Source organism: Rhincodon typus, chromosome 13 (assembly GCF_021869965.1).
Source record: "Rhincodon typus isolate 14 chromosome 13, sRhiTyp1.1, whole genome shotgun sequence".
NCBI classification, from domain to species: domain Eukaryota; kingdom Metazoa; phylum Chordata; class Chondrichthyes; order Orectolobiformes; family Rhincodontidae; genus Rhincodon; species Rhincodon typus.
The window spans coordinates 62,348,989-62,370,522 of NC_063344.1; the positions used below are offsets into that span (position 1 = coordinate 62,348,989).

General features: G+C 40.9%; 1 protein-coding gene across 1 annotated transcript in view; it reads left to right on the forward strand.

The window, feature by feature from the left end:
* LOC109913602 (S-arrestin-like) overlaps window positions 1-19,968 on the forward strand; it is a 25,319-nt gene extending 5,351 nt beyond the window's left edge. The window contains exons 2-10 of the mRNA XM_048604132.1: window positions 3-19; window positions 3,052-3,136; window positions 7,794-7,866; window positions 9,944-10,081; window positions 12,563-12,640; window positions 13,611-13,634; window positions 15,545-15,591; window positions 17,351-17,360; window positions 18,903-19,968. Of these exons, the coding sequence (XP_048460089.1) occupies window positions 3-19; window positions 3,052-3,136; window positions 7,794-7,866; window positions 9,944-10,081; window positions 12,563-12,640; window positions 13,611-13,634; window positions 15,545-15,591; window positions 17,351-17,360; window positions 18,903-18,978 (548 nt within the window). The 3' untranslated portion in view covers window positions 18,979-19,968. The remainder of the gene's footprint in view (window positions 1-2; window positions 20-3,051; window positions 3,137-7,793; window positions 7,867-9,943; window positions 10,082-12,562; window positions 12,641-13,610; window positions 13,635-15,544; window positions 15,592-17,350; window positions 17,361-18,902) is intronic.
* The last annotated feature ends 1,566 nt before the right edge of the window (window positions 19,969-21,534 follow it).

Genomic DNA, 21,534 nt, shown 5'->3' on the forward strand with positions numbered 1-21,534 from the left:
AGCGAGTCTCGATAAAGAGGTGAGGGGACACCGAACAGGAGTTACTAACTGAACAATGGTGAAGAACTTGAACTTTGTCATCAAAGGGAAGATAAGGACAGGAATAGATCATTCACCCTCTCGAGTCTGCTCTGTTATTCTATTTGATCGTGGTTAATCTGCAACTCAACCTCATTGATCGGCCTTTGCTCCATATCCCTCAATGACAATTCCTTAAAATAAAATCCATGTCAGTCTTAAAAACTTCAATTTTTCTCATTCCAGCAAGCTCCAGTTCCTACTACCCTTTGTGTGCAAAAGGCAAATCGTAATTTTACTTGAATGTAACTCAGCACTAGTTTGAAAATTAGGTCCTTTTTTCATCATTTATCTACCAGACAACCCTATATCTCACTGTCTTTGGCAGGAAGAATAGAAGGGCAGAATATTGTTTCAATGGAGAGTAATTGTAGAGCTCTGACTTAAAGAGGTTCCAGTACATGAATCACATAATTTGCAGTTACAGCAACTGATTCGGAAGTCAAATGGAATATTGCCATTTATTGAAAAAGGAATTGAATCTACAAGTACCACAGCTATACAGGGCATTGGCGAGACCATCTGGAGTATTGTATACAGTTTTGGTCTCCTTATTTAAGCAAGGATACAAGTGCATTGGCAGCAATTCAGATAAGGTTCACTCGATTGATTCCTGGAATGGCAGAGCTATCTTATGAGGAAAGGTTGGTCTTGCATTCATTGGAGTTTAGAAGAATGAAAGGCGATCTTACCAAAACATTTCAGGTCCCAAGGAGACTTGACAGGATGGATACTGAAAAAAACTGTTTCCACTTGTGAGGAAGATCAGTACGAGGAGAATGCAGTTTAAAACCTTTTAAGACAGAAATGCAGGATCTCTTTCTCTCTCAGAGTTTTGTTAGTTTGTTGAATTCTCTTCCATAGAGAGTAGTCGAGATTGCATCATTGAATGTTTTAAAGCTGAGATGGATAGATGCTGGATTGAGAGGAAACATGGCTAATCTTATCAAGTAGCAGAATAGGCTCAAGGGACCGAATGGCCTTCTCCTGTTCCAAATTTGTACGCTCAGATGTCGTCAAGCCATCCAAGTTTTTACAATCTGTCTTCATAACTTAAACCTTTAAACTTTAGTATCATTCTGGTGAATTTGTGTTGAACACCCCTCCAAATGCACTTCCCCTAAGTACCATGCCCAGAATTGAATACAATATTTTAGACAGGATCTGACCATACCTTTATACATCTTGAGGAGTAACTTCCTCCTGTTCATAAATCAGCTTCCTTAACGTTCCATCAAGTTTTTTGATGGCTTTCAAATCTATTGATTAGCTTTCAATACCTTGTTTGGATTCCCAAATCTCTTCACTCCACTAAAGATTACTCACTATTTGGAAAATAAGCTGATTTCTTGAGTCTGAAGTCGATGATCTCATATTTGTCTCACATTGAATTCTGTTTGTTCTGATTTCTCCCCACTCTGTGTGTCTTTGAAGTGCATTGCTTCAATCTTATCATTTTTACTGTCCCTCTTACTTTCACAGCAAGTCAAAATACAAAATGATTGTTTTGATCAGATGTAGAGTTTAATATGTTTAACTTTCTCTATGTTATAATGGAAAATAATGGGTATGCTTTGCCCATGGTTTAAATTAACATCTTTTTGAGTTATATTTCTGCATTTGTCCATGAGGCCAAGTGAAACCGTACTGTCTGAAAGACCTGGCCATCTTTACAGCATTATACCTGACCCTTACTGCTCTGTCCTTGTCAGTGTATACTCCTCCCTGACAGCTAAAAGAGTCAGAGATTTCCCAAATCAATGATTGCCAGGTATTTATTGAATGCTAAGATGGACTCAGAACTTGCAGCCTTTAGGAACGTTATGCCAAATCTCAGCTAACTAGGATGTTCACCTCCTTTCACCTCAGTGCTGGTATTTAATTTTAGAAGTCTTGTACGATGCATATTTCTTTAACACCCCAAAATTTACGTGTTAACTCTTTTTGATTGTTAGACAGTAGAAAAATGCAAGAGGTGGCATGCTTTCTGATGGACGAGATGGTGAGGAACACCTGATTGGAGTGGATTAGACACATAATGACGCTCCTTTGACACTCCCCCCAAATTAGCTCAGCTTTAACTTGAAGAATACTGTCTTTATTCCTTCAGAGTGATAGTTTGCAACAGTCATTTTGCTTGCTCTTTGAGTGAGACAATATTTTGAAGTCATATCATGGCTGATATCTCACTTACAGTGAATGTATTGTAAAATTGTTGCTGTTTTCCTCTGGGTTCCTTGGACAGCCGGCTGCTCCATGCAAGGGCCTTTGCCTTACAATTTTAGTATCAAGTTTGCGCCAAGCCAAGGTTTTGTCTTGATAGTGTATTTGCAACAAGCATGACAGAAAGGGCTGACCTTTATTTTAAACAGGAGAAAACCCATTGCATCCATCTGTCTGTCATTAGAAGGCTGCTTCTCCTCATCTCTATTTACACGTTAATACTTAGGCCCCATTGATATAACAGCAGTCCTCTAACATATCCTATCCTCTTATTCTGTATACTGCATTAATTCACTCCATTCCTCATCTCCTTAAGAAAGCTGCCCTGACAAACTGGTATAGGCAACCACTTCAATGACCATGTATGGCCTCAATAGTTTGATTTCTAAATCCAATCCTAACTGATTTATAAGAGATCTGTGATGTGCAACAAGGTTCATTGATCTCAGCTGGAGCAATGTTTGGGTTGCAACAACTGATGTGTTGTAGAGGGAAGAAATCAACTTGATTACCAGTCACTATCCAATGATTCTTGCTAGCAGTGATTATAAACCTCAAGATTATAAACCAAGTTGAATAGCCTAAGGATACTTGCTAAGCCTTAGATATGAAAGACTTGGATGAGGTCCTAGAAAAGAGCAGGCAGTATCTGAGTGGCTAGGTTCTTGGAAAGAGTTGGTGCTTTCGTGAGAGGCAGAACACTGAAACCAAAGGGAATAGTTTGAGCTAATTATTCTGTTCCTTCCTCAGGTTTACTACCATGGAGATCCTATCAATGTCAGTATTGAAGCGACTAATAATTCTAACAAGGATGTGAAGAATGTCAAACTATCAGGTATGGTGGGGCTGGTAGGTTTATGGACTAACAATCTGGAGGTCCTGAGTTCAAATTCCACAAGAACAAGTTTGTAAAATTGAGCTTGATAACATTGGATTACTCTGGTCACCAGAAAAGTGACTGTGGAAACCTCTAAATTTCTGTCTCCCTGGGGAAGAGAATTGGCCCTTCATTTATTTTTTGTCTGGTCCAGCCTACATGAAACTCCAGAGCCTCTACACAGGGTTGACTCTTAACACTTTACAACAGCTTGTCAATTGAGCCTCTCAGTAATAGGAACAACGCTAGGTTCAAAAAGAAATGACGACCACCTTCCTAAAGCAGCAGTGAGCTGAGTATTGACCCTGCCCCAAAAACACATTTCTAAAAACTGCTGTATTACCCCATTGCTTCCACTCTGATTTTACTAATCCCTCTCACTGACTTCAAAATGGTTGCATAAAGGTAAATGTTTGTTCAATTTTTGAAAGAGATAGTAAGAACTGCAGATGCTGGAGTCAGAGATAACACAGTGAGGAGCCGGAGGAACATTTCCTGCTCCTCTGATGCTGCCTGTGTTCCTCCGGCTCCACACTGTGTTATCTCATGTTCAATTTTGAAATATGGTTTAGCAAGAAATCAGATTGCATGTAGAAGCTAAGCAACATTTAACCTCTTAAATTTAATGATAATGATGTGTCTGAAGCATCAATGTTAAGTGTTGAGTCTCTGAGTGATATTATGGACCAGACCGGACCCTCTCACAATATATTAAGAAGGTACCCTAGACTTTAACTTATTCTTACTTTAAAGGTAAATATGAGGTGCTATGATCCAGATGCAATTTGATTGGTCAAACTACGTAATATTAGGCAAAAGACAACTTATTCAAACACTGCAATTAAAATAAAGCAAGAGAAACAGGAACTTGGAAATAACAACTCAATTGGAAATCTTAACAGAATAATAGATCATTTTACTACTAAACAGTAACTGTTTCAATGCAATAAAAAAAACACATACAATAAAGCAAAGAGTAGTCGGAAACTAGTAGATTGGGAAATCTTTAAAGAAAGCCACAAAAAAAGTTATAAAGAAAAGTAAGATAGATTAGGAGAGTAAACTAGCTCAGAATATAAAAACAGGCAGCATAAGTTTCTATAAATATGTAAATGGTAAAAGAGTGGCGAAGGTAAACATTGGTCCTTTAGAGGATGAGAAGGCCAATTTAATAACTGAGAATGAGGAAATAGCCGAGACATTAAACAGTTATTTCGTGTCGGTCTTCACAGTGGAAGACACAAATAACATGCCGCAAACTAATGGCAAGAAGGTTATAGCAGGTGAGGACCTAGAAACTATCATTATCACTAAGGAGGCAATGCTGGGCAAGCTAATGGGGCTAAAGGTAGACAAGTCTCCTGGCCCTGATGAAATGTATCCCAGGGTACTAAAAGAGGTGATGGGGGAAATAGCAAATGCATTAGTAATTATTTACCAAAATTCACTGGACTCTGGGGTGGTTCCCACAGATTGGAAAACAGCCAATGTGACGCCACTGTTTAAAAAAGGAAGTAGACAAAAAGCAGGTAACTATAGGCCAGTTAGCTTAACTTCGGTAGTGGGGAAAATGCTTGAATCTATCATTAAGGAAGAAATAGCAAGACATCTGGATATAAATTGTCCCATTGGGAACACCCAGCATGGGTTCATGAAGGGTAGGTCATGTTTAACAAATTTGGTGGAATTCTTTGAGGACATTACTTGCATGGTGGACAATGGGGAACCTGTGGATGTGGTGTATCTGGATTTCCAGAAGGCATTTGATAAGGTGCCACACCAAAGGCTGCTACATAAGATAAAGTTGCACGGTATTACAGGTAATGTATTGGCATGGATAGAAGATTGGTTGACCAGTAGAAAGCAAAGAGTAGGGGTAAATGGGTGTTTTTCTGGTTGGCGGTCAGTGGCTAGTGGTGTGCCTCAGGGATCAGTGTTGGGACCTCAATTGTTTACAATTTACATAGATGATTTGGAGTTGGGGACTAAGTGTGATGTGTCAAAATTTGCAGATGACACTAAGGTGAGTGGTAGAGCAAAGTGTGCAGAAGACACTGAAAGTCTGCAGAGGGATATAGATAGTCTAAGTGAGTGGGCAAAGGTCTGGCAGATGGAGTACAATGTTGATAAGTGTGAGATCATCCATTTTGGTAGGAATAACAGCAAAATGGACTATGTTTCAAATGGTAAAAAATTGCTGTACGCTGCTGTGCAGAGGGACTTGGGTGTCCTTGTGCATGACTCACTAAAAGTAGGTGCAGCAGGTAATTAAAAAGGCAAATGAAATTTTGTCTGTCATTGCGAGAGGGATGGAGTTTAAAAACAGGGAGGCTATGCTGCAGCTGTATAGGGTCCTGGTGAGGCCACACCTGGAGTACTGTGTGCAGTTTTGGTCTCCTTACTTGAGAAGAGATATACTAGCACTGGAGGGGCTGCAGAGGGGATTCACTCGGTTGATTCCAGATTTGAGAGGGTTGGATTATGAGGAGATACTGAGTAGGCTGGGATTATACTCATTGGAATTCAGAAGAATGAGGGGAGATCTTATAGAAACATTTAAGATTATGAAGGGAATAGATAAAGTGGAGGCAGGGAGGTTGTTTCCGCTAGCAGGTGAAACTAGGACTAGAGGGCATCGCCTCAAAATAAAGGGAAGCAGATGTAGGACTGAGGTCGGGGAACTTCTTCACCCAAAGGGTTGTGAATCTGTGGAATTCCCTGCCCAGTGAAGCGGTTGAAGCTACCTCGCTGAATGTTTTTAAGGCAAGGCTACATAAATTTTTGAACAGTAAAGGAATTAAGGGTTATGGTGAGTGGGCGGGTAAGTGGAGCTGAGTCTCAAAAAGATCAGCCATGATCTTATTAAATGGCGGGGCAGGCTCGAGGGGCCAGATGGCCTACTCCTGCTCCTAGTTCTTAGTTCTTATGTGCTTATAACATCCCAAAACACACCCTTGGCAAAAGGCAAATTTAGAAAACATGTTGTCTCACATGCAAACTCCAGCAGCCCAAAAGGAAAAGCATCCAGAGAAGACTCAGAGAGAGTGTAGCAGTTGGGAAAAATTCACTGCCTTTTAACCCTCTTGAGACCCCAGGAACAACTGCTGCTGAAAAAACTGAAAATCCTGTTTCTGTGAGAGTTTAACCCCACCCCTTCAGACTGCTTCTGGTTGTTCCAACTTCAAAACAAAACCAAGGCCTCACAAGCTGTTTACTGTAGTGGTTCTGGTAGACTGCTCCTCACCTCTACCTTAAACCGTTCCTTCAACAAAAAAAAGACAAAATAACCTATTAAAGCCATAGCATCATCACAACAAACAGTGCTTCAGTAGTGATCTTTGAGTTACCAGCTTAAATTTGTGAATCCCTGTGTGAACAGCACTTACAAATGAGCGATAGTAGGAACTGCAGATGCTGGAGAATCCGAGACAACAAGGTGCAGGGCTGGATGAACACAGCAGGCCAAGCAGCATCATAGGAGCAGAGAGGCTGACGTTTCGGGCCTAGACCCTTTCTGATGAAGGGTCTAAGGCCTGAAACGTCAGCCTTTCTGCTCCTGTGATGCTGCTTGGCCTGCTTACAAATGAGCCTTTGATTAAAGAGTATCACCCTTTAGTGAGTAAACACTATCAGGTGACTGTTAAGTAAAAGCAAAGTATTGCAGATGCTGGAAATCAGAATTAATAAAAAACAGAATGTGCTGGAGAAAATCTGCAGGAAGGGCAGCATCTGTGGAGGTAGAGACCGAATTAATATTTTACGTTTATTGTGATTCTTTTCCCTTAAAATATGGGACAGTTCATCACTGTGTGTTAAAACTCTACCTTCTCAAGTGGATTAATTCAAAAAGAGTTGGAGAGTTATCCCTGTTCCATGGGCAATCTTCAATCAACATCACTTATAAAGGTTTTCTAGTCATTGTTACACTTGCTGTTGGTGGGTGCAAATTGCTGTCTTCTTTCCTACGTTGTGACAATGACTACACTTCCAAAAGTACTTCATTGACTGAAGAATCCTTTGGAATGTCCTGAGGTTGGAAAAGGTGCCGTTTAAATGTGAATTGTTCTTTCTTCCTCTCATTTTTTTGTATCTTTTCCCAAAACATGACATAATTTTTGTAGAAAACTGCTCACAGTTTGCAAGGTGAGGTCTAACAAAATTTCTTTATAAGGTTAAAATAACTTTTCCCAGATTTTTTTAATCAATTTGTCAAGAAAATAAGAGCCTCAGTGTTATTTTTTAATGGCTTTATTAATCCGCATCACTTCCTTTAAGGATTTGTGTATCTATATTCCAGGTCTCTCTGCACCTCAAGCCCATTTAGATTCTTAATATCTGAGCAGTATGTGTTCTCCTCATACTTTCTAATGAAGTGTACTACCCCGCATTTACCTAAAGTTCCTTTTTCAATTGTGTACCCATTCTGCAGATTAAATTATATCTCTTCATATGTTGCCACTGTACCCCTAGTCTTGGGTACTTAGCTAATTTTGAAGTTTCCCAAAGGGCCCAATTTTAACTCACTCGAACGCCATTTGTCTCGGATTATGAATGATTTTTCCAACAGCAAGTACTGCGTGTTTAGTTGGCCTGAAATTCTTTCCTTTGTTCTCAGTTGAACAAGTGACTAATGTCGTGTTGTACTCGAATGATACTTACACCGAGGAAGTTGCTGTGGAGGAAGCAAAGTAAGTACCGCACTTTGTTGTCATTAGACGAGCCTCCCTGAAGGACTAAGGATGATAAGAAACATGCATAAGGACCTGAACTCTATTGGGCAGTCTAGTCTCTGCAGGATGTTACAGTCTATAGAGTGGCTGGTGTCTAATACAATGACTGGAGCCCTCTACCGAGGCTGAAACCTGTGGTGTGGGTTTGGTTCTCCAAGAATGTTTGGGTGATGAGAATGGAATAAGGTCTCTGCAGTTCAGCAATAGCTCTTTGAATTGATGGGCCAGTGCGGAATGGCTGAAGCAGCACAGAATGGCAGTAACAGACCAAACCAAAATTTCACTTCAACTGTTGCCAGCTCCACTTGAGACAACATAAAGCAAAGGGACGTGGGATAGTAAGGCATTATATTTCTAGAGATGTTCTCCCTATTGCTGACTGGAAGCAAGAAGTGAGGGTCGAAAGAGGATGGCCTGTGAAATTATAATGGGAACTGTGTTCACTCAAATGTATTTACTTGTACTCACTATATTTGCTAGTAGCTATTTCTATCGAATTTGGAATCCAGAATGAAGTGGCCATAATCTTAGATTGAGAGCTTAGCCAATTGGGAAAGACTTTCTTCCGTAAAGAATGTTGCAAATCTGGAACTCTCTTCATCAAAAGGCTGGGATCAAATTAAATGTTTGAAATTGATATGTTTGTTTTATTTTTGTTAGCCAAAGATATTAAGGGATATGTAGCAATGATGGGAAAATGGGGCTGAGAATGATCTAATTGGGTGGTAGAAGTGGCTTTAGGTCTGATTGGTCAGCTTCTGTTGCTACGGTGCTGATGGCTGATCTGAGTTTCATGGACTATTGAGCAACACCGTTCGTTCTCAGGATTTTCTGCTGAAGTAAGATTGGGAGAAACCCCACAGAAATTTAACCCCAGGATGTCATCTGTATTTATTTAGTCAGGCAAATTAGCCTCTAGTCCCATGCACTGGGGAGGAGATAAATAGCCAGGGATCTCGCCCCTCATCAGCTGATCTCTACACACTCAGGTTAGGCTGAGATGCTCTGCACAGCCCACCAACAGCATTGTCACAACTCACAAATATAAAAAAAATCCCACTTTTAACTCCATCAGTCCTGCATATTGTGGGGAGGCTGTGTTCCTTTTGACAGGATTCAGTGCATCCTACTTTTACAGTCCAATTCCAAGATCAACATTCCCTATCACCGAAGAACACAGATTGTCACCATTTGCCCACAGTGCAGGGAAAAATACAAAGTCTGGGCATATTATGGCGACCACAATTGTTTTCCACTGGACACATTTCTTTCTTTCCTTGGTGATCATCAGGAATTGAAGACAGTTGAATGGGTAATTTAGTTTTATTACAATGGAATACCAGGTTGCTGGTATGAATCACTTTCTGTTATTTTTAGATTTTGATGCAAAAGTTAGATCACGAGAATCGCTTCCCCATGGCAGACGTGTCTGAGACCAGAGGGCTCAGGTTTAAGGTGAGGAGCAAATGGCTTACAAGAGATCTGAAGAAAAAAACTCTCACTCACAGGGTGGTAGAAATATGGAATGTGCTGCCTGAGAAGGTCGTAGAGGCAGATATGCTCGCAACATTTAAGAAGGATTTGGGTGAGCACTTAAAATGCCAGGTCATAGTAGGTTATGCTGGTGCAGGTAAATGGGATTAGTGAGTTTTAATGTTTGTTGGCCGGCATAGACATGGTGGGCCGAAGGGCCTGTTTCTATGGTGCATGACCCTGGTCTTCTGAACTTTTTCAGTTTAAGATCTTTGATGTCTGAGCAGAAGGAGGAAATCATGGAGAGCGGGAATTTTTCTGATCCGTCTGGGTTTGAGGCTGAGACTGGAAGTTGTTAAGTCAAGAACTCTTATAACCTCTGGTGAAATAACACTAGTGTCCAACAGGTCGTGCAGGAGCCCCTTCTCAATAAACTCAGGGCGGTCAGGGTCCCTCAGGTAGTAGGCAGGAAGCTACTGGCTGGATGTGTTGTTGGATGGAAGATGTTTGGTTACGTTTGATTGGATTGCGTTGTTAAATATCAATGTTCTATCTTTGCTAGTGACCTGATTGCTTCAGGTTCCAAGTTCACGAAGACCTACACGCTCTTGCCATTAATGGCCAACAACCGTGACAAGCATGGTATTGCCCTCGATGGTAGAATCAAGCAGGAGGACACAAACCTGGCTTCTTCCACAATGTAAGGGAATCAGGTTTGACTTGGGGGAAGGGAAGGTGATGGAATCTGAGAGGGAGAAAGGAATGGACAGCGTTATGGGAGAAAGGGAGTTGGGGAGGAGAGAAAGACTGAACGGAGGGAGGCGGGCTGGCGGAAGAAGGACGTATTAGCTTCAGACTGCACCATCTTGGTCTGGTTGGTAACAGTTGTGCTGACCGTCTGACAAACAACAGCGAGGACACGGGCAGAGCAACAGAGGTGAAAATACTTTCGTAGAATTATACAAACTCAGATTGGTTACAGCACAGAAAGAGGCCAGCTGTCAAATCTGTGCTGGATTTCTGAAAGAAAAGCTCACCGAGTCCCACTCAGTGCCTGCCCCCTGTTGTCCTGCAAATATTTTTGCTTTGGAAAATTCTCCAATTCTCATTTGAAAGCCTCAATTCAATCTGACTCTGGCACAGTTGGTACATTCCGCATCCAAAGCACTTGCTGGGAAAAGACATTTTTCCACATGTCATTATTGCTTTTTAATCACTTTAAATCAAAATCCTCTGGTGGTCAACCCTTTTACTAATAGGAGTCAGTTTTCTCTATTCACTATTTCCTGACACCTCCTGGTCTATACTTCATTAACTGTTTTCTCAACTTGCCCTGCCTCCTCCAATAATTTGTATACATATATCCTCAGGTCATAAGAACATGGGAATTAGGCTCAGGAGTAAGACATTAGGCCATTCTGCTCTTCAACCCTTTGAGCTTGCTCTGTCATTCGATAAGATCATAGCCCTTCTGCCCTTCAGAATGCGGCATCATATTTTCTCCGCCACTTCCGCCACCTGCAATCTGACACCACTACGAAGGATATATTTCCCTCCCCACCCTTATCTGCCTTCTGAAGGGACCGCTCTCTCCGCGACTCCCTCGTCCGCTTCACACTCCCCACTAGCCCCACTACCCCCGGCACTTTTCCTCGCAACGACAGGAAGTGCTACACCTGCCCCTACATCTCCATCCCAGGCCACAAAAAAGCCTTCCACATCAGGCAGATGTTCACCTGCACATCTGCTAATGTGGTCTATTGTATCCGCGGTTCCCGATGTGGCCTCCTCTACATTGGGGAGACCAAGCGGAGGCTCAGAGACCGCTTTGTAGAGCACCTGCGCTCGGTTCGTGACAAATGACAACACCTCCCGGTCACGAACCATTTCAACTCCCCCTCCCACTCCCTGGACAACATGTCCATCCTGGGCCTCCTCCAGAGTCACAACGATGCCACCCGGAAACTGGAGGAACAGCACCTCATATTCCACCTTGGAACCCTAAAACCCAACGGTCTCAATGTAGACTTTACAAGCTTCAAAATCTCCCCACCCCCAACCTCATCTCAAGACCAGCGCCCCACCCCCCACTGCCTCCTTGGTTTGTCCGTCTTCTCTCCCACCTATCCACTCCTCCCACATCACTGACCAATTCCCACCACTACCTACCTGCTATCACCATCCCACCTACCTTTTCCAGCCCAAACCCCCCCTCTATTTATTTCAGAGCCCCCTTCCCCTCCCCCATTTCTGAAGAAGGGTCCCGACCTGAAACATCAGCTTTCCTGCTCCTCTGATGCTGCCTGGCCTGCTGTGTTCATCCAGCTCCACACTGTGTTATCTGCATCTTATTTGATGTCTCCTCATTCTTCCTACCAAATGAAATCACTCCGTAATACACTGGATTAAATTTCACCTGCCACTTTTCCACCCATTCTGTCAAAGTCTTGAAGCTTATTCCTGTGCTACTCACAGTTTACAGTATTTCCAAGTTTTCAGTCACCAACAAAACTTGAAATTGTATTCTGCTTGCCAAGGTATAGTTCATTGATATAGATCAAGAAAATTAGTGGTCATTAAGTCAGTCCCTAGAGCACCATCTTCTGTCACCTAGTCAACTTTATATCCATGTTACCACTGTCCCTGCAAGAACTTCAAATTTGCTGTCATTTTTTTTTCAATATAACACCTTCTCAAATGCCTTTTGGAGGTTCTTGTGCACCACATTCACACATGACCCTGCTCAACTTGGTCAGCTACCTCATTAAAAAAAACGCTCGAAGTTCTCAGCATTGGGCATCTAATGTGATAATAGATGATACATGTATGGACTTCAGCACCAGGGTCCATATTGCAGGATATCAGGTGAAGGGTCCAGGTTCATACCCTAGGAAACCAGGCAGAGAATCAAGGTCCATAATTCAGAACATCAAATGAATATCTATAACATGTGGCACAACATGAAGATCAGAAGAGAAGATCACACAAAATATGGAGTAGTGTTTGGTTGCTCTGAAGCATGGATTTGAGAAAATTGAAGTAGAAAGAAATGATTGAAGGAGATACGGAGAGCTAGATTGTTTGAGAATCTGGGATTGATGGAAAGCCTTGCTGATATGGAGTGTAATACCACAGTAACACCAGAAAAACACCAGATTAATCTGTCTTTTCTCTGTTTCAGTTTAAAGGAAGGGACTGACCGGGAAGTTCAGGGGATGTTGGTGTCCTATAAAGTGAAAGTCAGTTTAATGATCCCTGGGTAAGTGATGTGCACAAGTGCTTAATTCAATTCACACCAAATTCCATGCACATTTTGCACTGAAATATCTAGATGGAGTGGTGTTATTTAGAACCCTACCTGTGCCCAAGTTCAGGCTCTTATTTTGATTGACAAATAGTTGTGTTTGTTATGTTTACAGCTGCTAAGAGATATCAGAACTGGTTGAAATCCCCAGACAGGAAGAGACTGAACCTCTTTCTGGATAGAACATTTGAGTCTCAGTGTGAATCCAATTAATCTATAGTCACTGCTTCCTAAGGTATCAGACTTGGTCACACTTTTGTCTTTGACTTGGATGATCCTATGTTCAAGACCAGCTTCAGAAACTTGATCACTTATTCTAGGTAGACACTTCAATGTAGGATAAGTGTTCAAAATCAGGCGCTACCCTTCTCTCAGGTGGATGTAACTAATCTCGATAAACTGTTTAAAGAAAAGCAAAAAGGAGTTCAAGCTTTAACTAACATAATTAAAAGTTGGTTTATGGTCATTATTTTGTTCCTTCTCATGGGACCTCTCTGTATGTACATTGGTTTTCATTATTTCCAATAAGTCATTATGATATTGACCACACTACAAAAAATATTTCAGTGGAATAAAGTAAAACTTTGTTTCACTATATTAATATCCTGCCTTCAAATAAATTACTTTAATTACCCAAATTTATTGATAGCCACACAGATACAGAGGATTCCCCAGGACCAAAGGTGTCTATTATGATCCAACAGGTTATTTTGCATTTCATTAAATTACACAATTTCCTGCCTCATCTGTCTCTCAATTCCTCCTTCCATCAAAAAATTCCATGGACCCTCTTGGTATCATTCACCCTCCATTGTGTGCTTCGGCAATCTATTCCCTACATTCTTCACCCTCTGTAAAAGAATAAATTCAAATATATTAAAAACTTGTGCAAAATATTAACTTTCCTGTTTTTCCTTTCTTGCAGTGTGTTGGGTGATCTAACAGCCAGGTGAAGTATTGTCAATTGCCATTCTATAATTAATTAAAACCTTTACCAAATAGAAAAGCTTCACTCTGACATGGAAATGAATGCATTTAACTGGGGGAAAATGTAATCTTCCTAAGTATTTGATATCCTGACTGGTCCAGAAAATCAAAATAATTTGTTTTAGTTATCACCTTGCAAAAATAGAATAGTAGATGTTTTTGCAACAGTTGGAGCATATTAAGGTCACATTCCTGAGCTAGTGCTAACCCATTATTGGAGCTATCTATTCTCAGCTGATGTGAGTAATAGCTATCGGCCAACATTACAAGAAATGTCCAGGACACAGAGGAACTAGAAGCACATAGTGAGGAAGAGGTGATAATGGATAACACACATATACATATATTATTTCTCATATCTGCTACTCACTGCATTTCCCTGTAACTATATCACTGTCAGATGGGATCATCAGACATTTCCTGGACAGACAGTCACTGGAACAAAGTCTTTGCTGACCATGTGACAATGACGTCTGTTGGGTGCCAGTGTTCAGAATGCCTTTGCCACATTAGGGATAGTGCAATCTATTGGACAGGGCTTCAGGTCTCAGTCAGTGTCTAGACTGTGTTGGAAATAGTTGGCCCCTATTTGGCAAGTAGTATTGTTAAATAAGTAATTTAAAGCAGTGCTAGTAGTTTTGTCTCTGAGCCAGAAGGTTGAGTTCACTCTACCTCACTCTAGAGATTTGAGGCTGTTATTTATGGGGTGCTATATCTCATGTGCCACCCCATTCCCATATCAGGAACGCAACCATTGAACAGTCAATGGTCTCACAGCCATTTTATGCTGGGAACAGAGTTAATTGCCCCACCTTGAGACTTAAGCTCTCATGGAGGACTTGCACCTCACAGAGCTGCCATCGAATCTGTCCAGGGTCTATATCGTGCCAACAGGTTGTGGAGCTGGTTTCAAGGTTACTACAGGAGATCACTGAGCCTTGGCTGCCAGAATCCAGCAGTGGGGAGGGGGGGTGGGTGTTGGGGGTGGGTGGTGGTGGGGCACTGATTTGAGAAACCTGTGAGAAAAGTTAAAGGAAAGTATGGATTGAGGCAGTGTGAGACTGGGGTGTGATTCCAATGGGCACAGGGGACTCCCAAATGATGTCTCTCCCCATTCCCTGCTTGCCTGTAACCAACTCGCATGATAAAAATTACTCGGCTACCCAAGGGTCAAAAATCAGGGGAGATGGAATGAGGCACTTAATTAGCCAATGATTGGCCTTGAATGTCTCAGGGTGGGCTAAAATGGGAGACTGGGCAAGCAGAAAGGAAGTGAGCAGGCAGCACCCCTATTATTTCGCAAGGCCGCCTGTCCTCAAGCATACCGACCCAGATGGTTATCTGCCCAGATTGAATCTCCTGCCCTTGTAAAACCTGCCTGATTTTTTGTCCTCAATCGTGAAGGTAAAAATGACCCTCTTAAGCACATAATCCAGTGCCACAGAGTGAGTGCTGCATTATCAGAGGATCAGCCTTTGAGTTAAGCTGTTAAACAGCCAAGTAAATGAAAAATAACCCATGGAACTGATTGAAGAAGTGTAGAAGAGTTCATTCGATTGCCTTATTAAAAGTCTGCTCTCGTTCAACACCACAAAAATCCAGATTGCCTAGCCATTTAATGCAGTCCGTTAATGTCCGCTGTGTACAATTTAGCTGCAGCATTTCCTACATTATAACAGTGACTAAATTTTGAAAATATTTCATTGGTTATGAAGTTTTTTGGGAGATTGTTAAACATGAATCCTTTAGTGAAGAGTGGAAATTTGTACCCCAATAAATCTGGTTGAAGCCATTGCAAGTCACTAGTGTTTATGACATTGCAATTGAGTAATATTTTAAAGACTCATTTGTTGATACCTTTTCTTCCTGTAGTGATGCCACAGTGGAAATACCTTTCCTGCTCATGCATCCAAACCCTGGTAAGTTTTGCCTGCCAGTAAGATATTGTGGAATCTAGCTTCTGATGGATATTTCTCTAGTTTGCTAAACATTAACCCTATCCAGAGCTGCTCATATGGCAGGGTCTTGCACTAGGAATAGGAATGGAAACAGGAAGTGCCAATTGGAGGCCTAAGCCTTCTGACTAACACTGAAAGGCTGTAGTGTAAGATCCCTAAAACCTGATTTAGTGAGAGAAATTAATGAAATGGTTAGTTGCGCCAACCTTCCTTTTTCAGGTTGGTCCTGGGACCTCTGCAGTCCTTCTAGTCTCAGGTTAGATCCCAGCAGCAGTTTTTATGACATCAACCCTCCCTCCCACCCCAGTCCATTACTCCACTCCGATATAGGTACATTCCCAAGCACATTGAAAACAATGCTTTGGGAATTTAGCGAGAATCATTTGGGTTAGAATGGAATGAAGAGCAATTGGCCAATTGAGGAACCAATTGAGGATTATATGTCATTATAATAGGGGTGGGACTGAGTTGCCCCATTATCATATGAGAGGGTGGCATCTATAGGTGGCACAGTGGCTCAGTGGTTAGCATTGCTGCCTCACAGCGTCAGGGACCTGGGTTCAATTCTACCCTCAGGCCACTGTCTGTGTGGAGTTTGCACATTCTCCCTGTGTCTGTGTGTGTTTCCTCTGGGTGCTCCGGTTTCCTCCCACAGTTTAAAGTTGTACAGGCTAGGTGGATTGGCCATGCTAATTTGCCCGTAGTGTCCAGGGATGTGTAGACTGGGGGGGCTATAGGGGGATGGGTCTGAGTGGGATGTTCTGAGGGTCAGTGTGGACTTGTTGGGCTGAAGGGCCTGTTTCCACACGGTAGGGATTCTATGATCTATTATGATAGTAGTCAACAGTTCAGGTAGCTCTGTAAGGACCCTACAAATACAATAATCAAACAATTCAATGAAATGTTTTAAATAAAACAGATAGAACCTAAACTATAAAGGTTAGTAATGTTATTCATGTTCTAATATTTATCAGAATTTCTCTATGTAGTAGAAGCCTCAAGTATAACAATGGACACTGCATTTTGGAAGTGTTTGGGAATGGATGGGTGGAGTTCTATAATGGGAATGGGATAGAAACATCAGGTGCTTTGGATATGTAATTATTAGGAACACTAGGTTAATTATGACATCCTGTATTATGATTTGGAAGTCATGCTTTCAAAGTTGACAGGTCAGAAAGTCAAAGTGTCACTATTGTAAACACTCTATCGTTTTATCTGCAAATACTATTTTCCCCACTGGGAATGAATGGAAGCACAGAATAGTCCCTTGTGGACCTTCATTCACAGGTTAGATTGTTATTTGTCTTTTATGTGTTCCCCAAAGACTTTTCCCTGGTGTCGCACTGAGCCAAACAGAATAGGAAACTGTGTACTAGATGAGATGGCCATACGTAAACTGCAGTTCATCTCGGCGTACCCACATTAGGGGTGGTGAAATCTGTCAGGCAGGGCTTCAGACAGGCTGTGTTGGAAAGGGTTAGGCTCAGTGTAATATTAGCCACACCCAAGTAACATGGCACCATTCACTAATTCTTAGTTACAGTTCTAATCTAGTCAGGAGCTGTGTATCTCTGTTTGTGTTCATGTGTCAGTATCTCAGTGTTTGTGTTTCTGTGCATATCTACTCACTCTACTATTATTGGACCTGCATTAATCCCTGTATTTGTTTCTTTTTTCCCATCTCTCTGGTCCCCTTGCTGTGGGATTCCTTCGATAGAAAGTATCAAGTAAGAACCTTTTTTTAAAAACAGATAATCCTTCTGTTGGCAGGTAGAGAAACTCTAAAATAGTTTTACATAAAAAAAAAGATTATGATGACCTTTTTTGGCCCTAGTGCGGTGTAGGGACAGGTGAGTTGTTTGTAATCTCTTCTATTAAAAGTATGCTGGACAGCTGCCATTCTAGTAATCTGATAGCCTGATGTGATGATAGTTGCTGACACTGTTACACTGGGAGGTAGACTAATTTGCCTGAGAGGGGATTGGTCTTTATTAAATAATACTTAGACTTCAATCAGTTTGTAGTCAATTAGAAAGTAGTTTTCACTGAATAGCTTTTGGTCTGCTATCAGTGTAATTAGGTATTTGTGATTAGTCTTCAATTAATTGAATTTAGTATTATTGGTCAAGTATTACACTTTATGACTAAATTTACTTTTCATTAAATGAGATTGATTTTGGGTTTAAGCTTCAGTCTCTACAGGATGAGATTTGATCTAATGAATTTAGTCTTGATTGAATGAGTCTTCAGTGGGTTTGCATCCAAAGGGCTTCTTCATCAATGACGTGAATTCCTTTTTTTGTTGTTGGGATTGAGTTTCCTGTTTGTTTTAATTAGTTATTTTAAATAGATTTACTACGTCTCCAATAAGATAACCCATATAGGAATTTCATAAAAAATATGTTATATTTTGCTGTTAGATATCACTTGCAGATTTTACTTTTCATTGACAAGTGTTCAATTTTAATTACTTTTTGTTGCTTGTATGTGGCTCTGCCTCCATTTGCATTTCTTTTAAGGATATATGCTGCAAATTTCCTTATGGGTTATCATGTTTGGCTTCCAAAACTTCAGTGGATGATCACCTGATATGTTGTCCACCTAAAACAGGAGTTGGCTATTCACCCCTTACACTTTTCCAATGTGATTACAGCTGATCTTATCTCGACCCTGTTCATCTTTGCTCCTTTATATCCATGTCTAGCAAAAATCCCTCCATATTAATTGAGTTTGCATCTAGTGCTTTTTTTTTGTGAGAGACGACTTTATGGCAAGGTGTTGCCTAACGTCTCCCCTAAAAAGACTAGCAGAGGTTTTTAAGGGCAGAAGTCACATGACACCAGGTCACAGTCCAACAGGTTTATTTGAAATTATAGGCTTTCGGAGCACAGTCCCTTCGTTAGGTGTCGTGTGCATTCTGACCTTGTCCATCTCAGTCCAACACTGGCATTTCCACATCAGAGATTTTTAAGGTTATACACCCTTGCTGCAATTTCCCTCTCAAGCAGCAAAAGTTTCTCTTTTTGCATTTATCCAGGAGTTTCTAACAAAACTATTGAGAGATTCTCTAGGGATGTTACCAGTCTAACTTAGGTCTTTTGATCGGATGTAACCATTGTATCCTTCACTGGTTTTAAGTCTTCAGTGAGGATGGTTTGATCCACATGGTTCGGAATTCATTATGTATTTGGAAGAGGTTTGGTAGTTACATCGGACAAGTTTGTGTATGTTACTTTTCTAATTGGAAACTCTGCTGACTTTCTCTTCAGAAACCCAGAGGAGGAAGACATTGCTATCGAGGATGATGGAGATCTTTCACCAGCAGATGCAGAAGATGATGAATGACAGCTGCTGTATCCTATCTGGCCATGTAGAGTTCACTTGTTTGTAGCTCAATGCTGTATGGCTGAAATCTGTTTAATTGTTTAGCGGTATAGGGCTTCCAATTTCTTCACCTGACCCTGGAAAGAAAACCAACAAAGATTTTGCATCCTGTTCAGAATGTGGCGCAATTAGATCATGGGAAGGAAATACTTTATGAAGCTCTTTAGGCTGGTATCTGATCTCCATCTCAGACACAAGTTCAGAATCTCTGAAAAGGATCGGGATTACACAAAGTTAGATTCAATCTTTACAAATTGGGTTAGTAACTTGAATGGAGGATGATACAAGTTTACTATTTAATGGTAATTTACTGTAAATTGTCACAATATAAATTTGTGTAGATTAAGTGGCAATCATAATTTCTTCAGAGCGAATGACAGCAAAATAACAATGGCAAAGAGTGCTGAGGTCATAACCAGTGCTGAAACTCATCACAGAAAAAGCAAATGATTCAATCACTTGCACAAACACTACAATGTATTTATTCTGAATTGGAAAATGTAATGAAAACAAACTCTTAAGAGGCACAGGGAATTATCTGAGCATCATTCTCACTGGTTCTAATGTTATTTAGTTTGAGTTCAACACTTGCAATTATTCATAAAATCTTTCAAGTCCCTCAATCAGTTTCTAGATTGGTCAGTCCCGGGTATCTGTTATTCTGTACATAACTTATATGGGGTCATTAATTAGACTCCAAACTTACTCCTAGACATCTATTCTTCTATATAGAGAAATATAAACACAATGGTTAGATTTCAGTCTGCCACTTGTTACTGAATATGCAATACTCTACCTCTGAAACAATAATTGTATCAAATGTGTGACTACCTCTTTTGGAGGTGTAGTTATTCTGTCTCCAATTAATCCTCACGGTACGATGGTGACACTCTGATCATTCTGGTAGGAGTGAGGAAGAATTTGGGTAATCTGGCTGTGGATTTACTTATTTGTGGCAATTAGTTTGAAATAAAAATGCATTCAAAACACTTGTTTCCTTCTTTCCAAAGTTGCAACGTATTTGGAACAATTGCTATCTTTCAGTATAAAATGTAATATTCATGGTTTAAAGCATTTTACATTTCAATATTCCAAATAAGCAAGACTACCAGTTCTAGGTAACCAGGTGTACTGTACTATATATAGCAATCTACCAGGTGTTTTGTACTGTAACACATACAGAGAGTCAGGGACTTTTTCAGCTTTCCCACAATGAAGCTTACAGTTTATTTGTTGCCATGAAAATATTTCTGACAATTTGAATTTTGCTAGGATGAAATCAGAAGAAAATGTGTCAACGCAATCTGTTTTTAAAGACAATGTTAAGGAATGCAGTGAAAAAAGAGCAACCAGATGATATTTATTTCTAAATATTTCACTACGTCTCTTGTGGCCTTGCTACAAATGTGTTAATAACAGCTAAGGCCACCTCTGATTTTAAAATCAAAAGTGCCGGAGAAACTCTATAGGTCTGGCAGCATCTGTGGAGAGAGAAATAAAGTTAAAGATTCAAGTCCAATATCAATCTTTGGAGCTTAAAGAGAGCTGGAAACATAATGAAACACTGCTATAGAGACAGGCGTAGGGGGAGCAAATAGAATGGATGGCAAAGGTGGCTTAGAGCGAAAATGCAAGGGAGGACAAATTGTCATAGAGGACTGGCATAAATGAAAAGTATGTGTTAATTGCAGAAAATAGGCAGCTTCATTGGGAGCTAACCCCTGCACACAAGACACTGGAGGAGAGGGTATGAGGAGACTGGAGGCAATCAATATGTCAGACACAGTTCATGCTCTGATGTTGTCGAATTCAACTTTGTGTCATGAAGGCTGTAAAATGCCTAAGAGGAAAATAAGATGCTCCAGCTTTGAGCTTCACTGGAAAACTTTAGCAGTTCTAGAACAGATATGTCAGCATGGGAACATGGGGGTTTATTAGAAAGGCTAGCAACTGGTAGGTTGGGTTCAGTCTTACAGTCAAAGTGGAGGTGTTCTGCAAAGCTGGTTACCCAGTCTGGATTTTACCTTGCTAATGCAGAGGAGACTGCAGTGTAAACAGTCAATACGGTAGAGTAGATTGGAAAAAGGATAATTAACTTGCTGCTTCACCTGGAAGTTATGTTTGGGGCCTTGGACAGCAGGGACAGAGAAGGTTGGAAGGTGCCATGGGGGGAGTTAAGGGATTAACAAAGTAGTAGATTAGCGGGTCACAAAGGGATGATCCCAGTGGAATGCTGACAGAAGAATGTGAGGAAAGATGTCTTTGATGATGACATTCTGCTGGAGGTAGCAGGAAACTGAAGGATGGTTCTTTGAAAGCAGAGGTTGGTGGTGTGGAAAATGAGGGCAAGGGGATCCCTATCATTGTTCTGGTAGGAAAGGGAAGGGCAGAAATGCAGCAGAGGGTCTGAGGGATTATACTTCAAAGTAACACTAATTATTATTCATTAATACTAAATACTGCTATACATAATAAGGATGGTAATACTAGGCTCTGACTTACAGTTACATTAGGTAA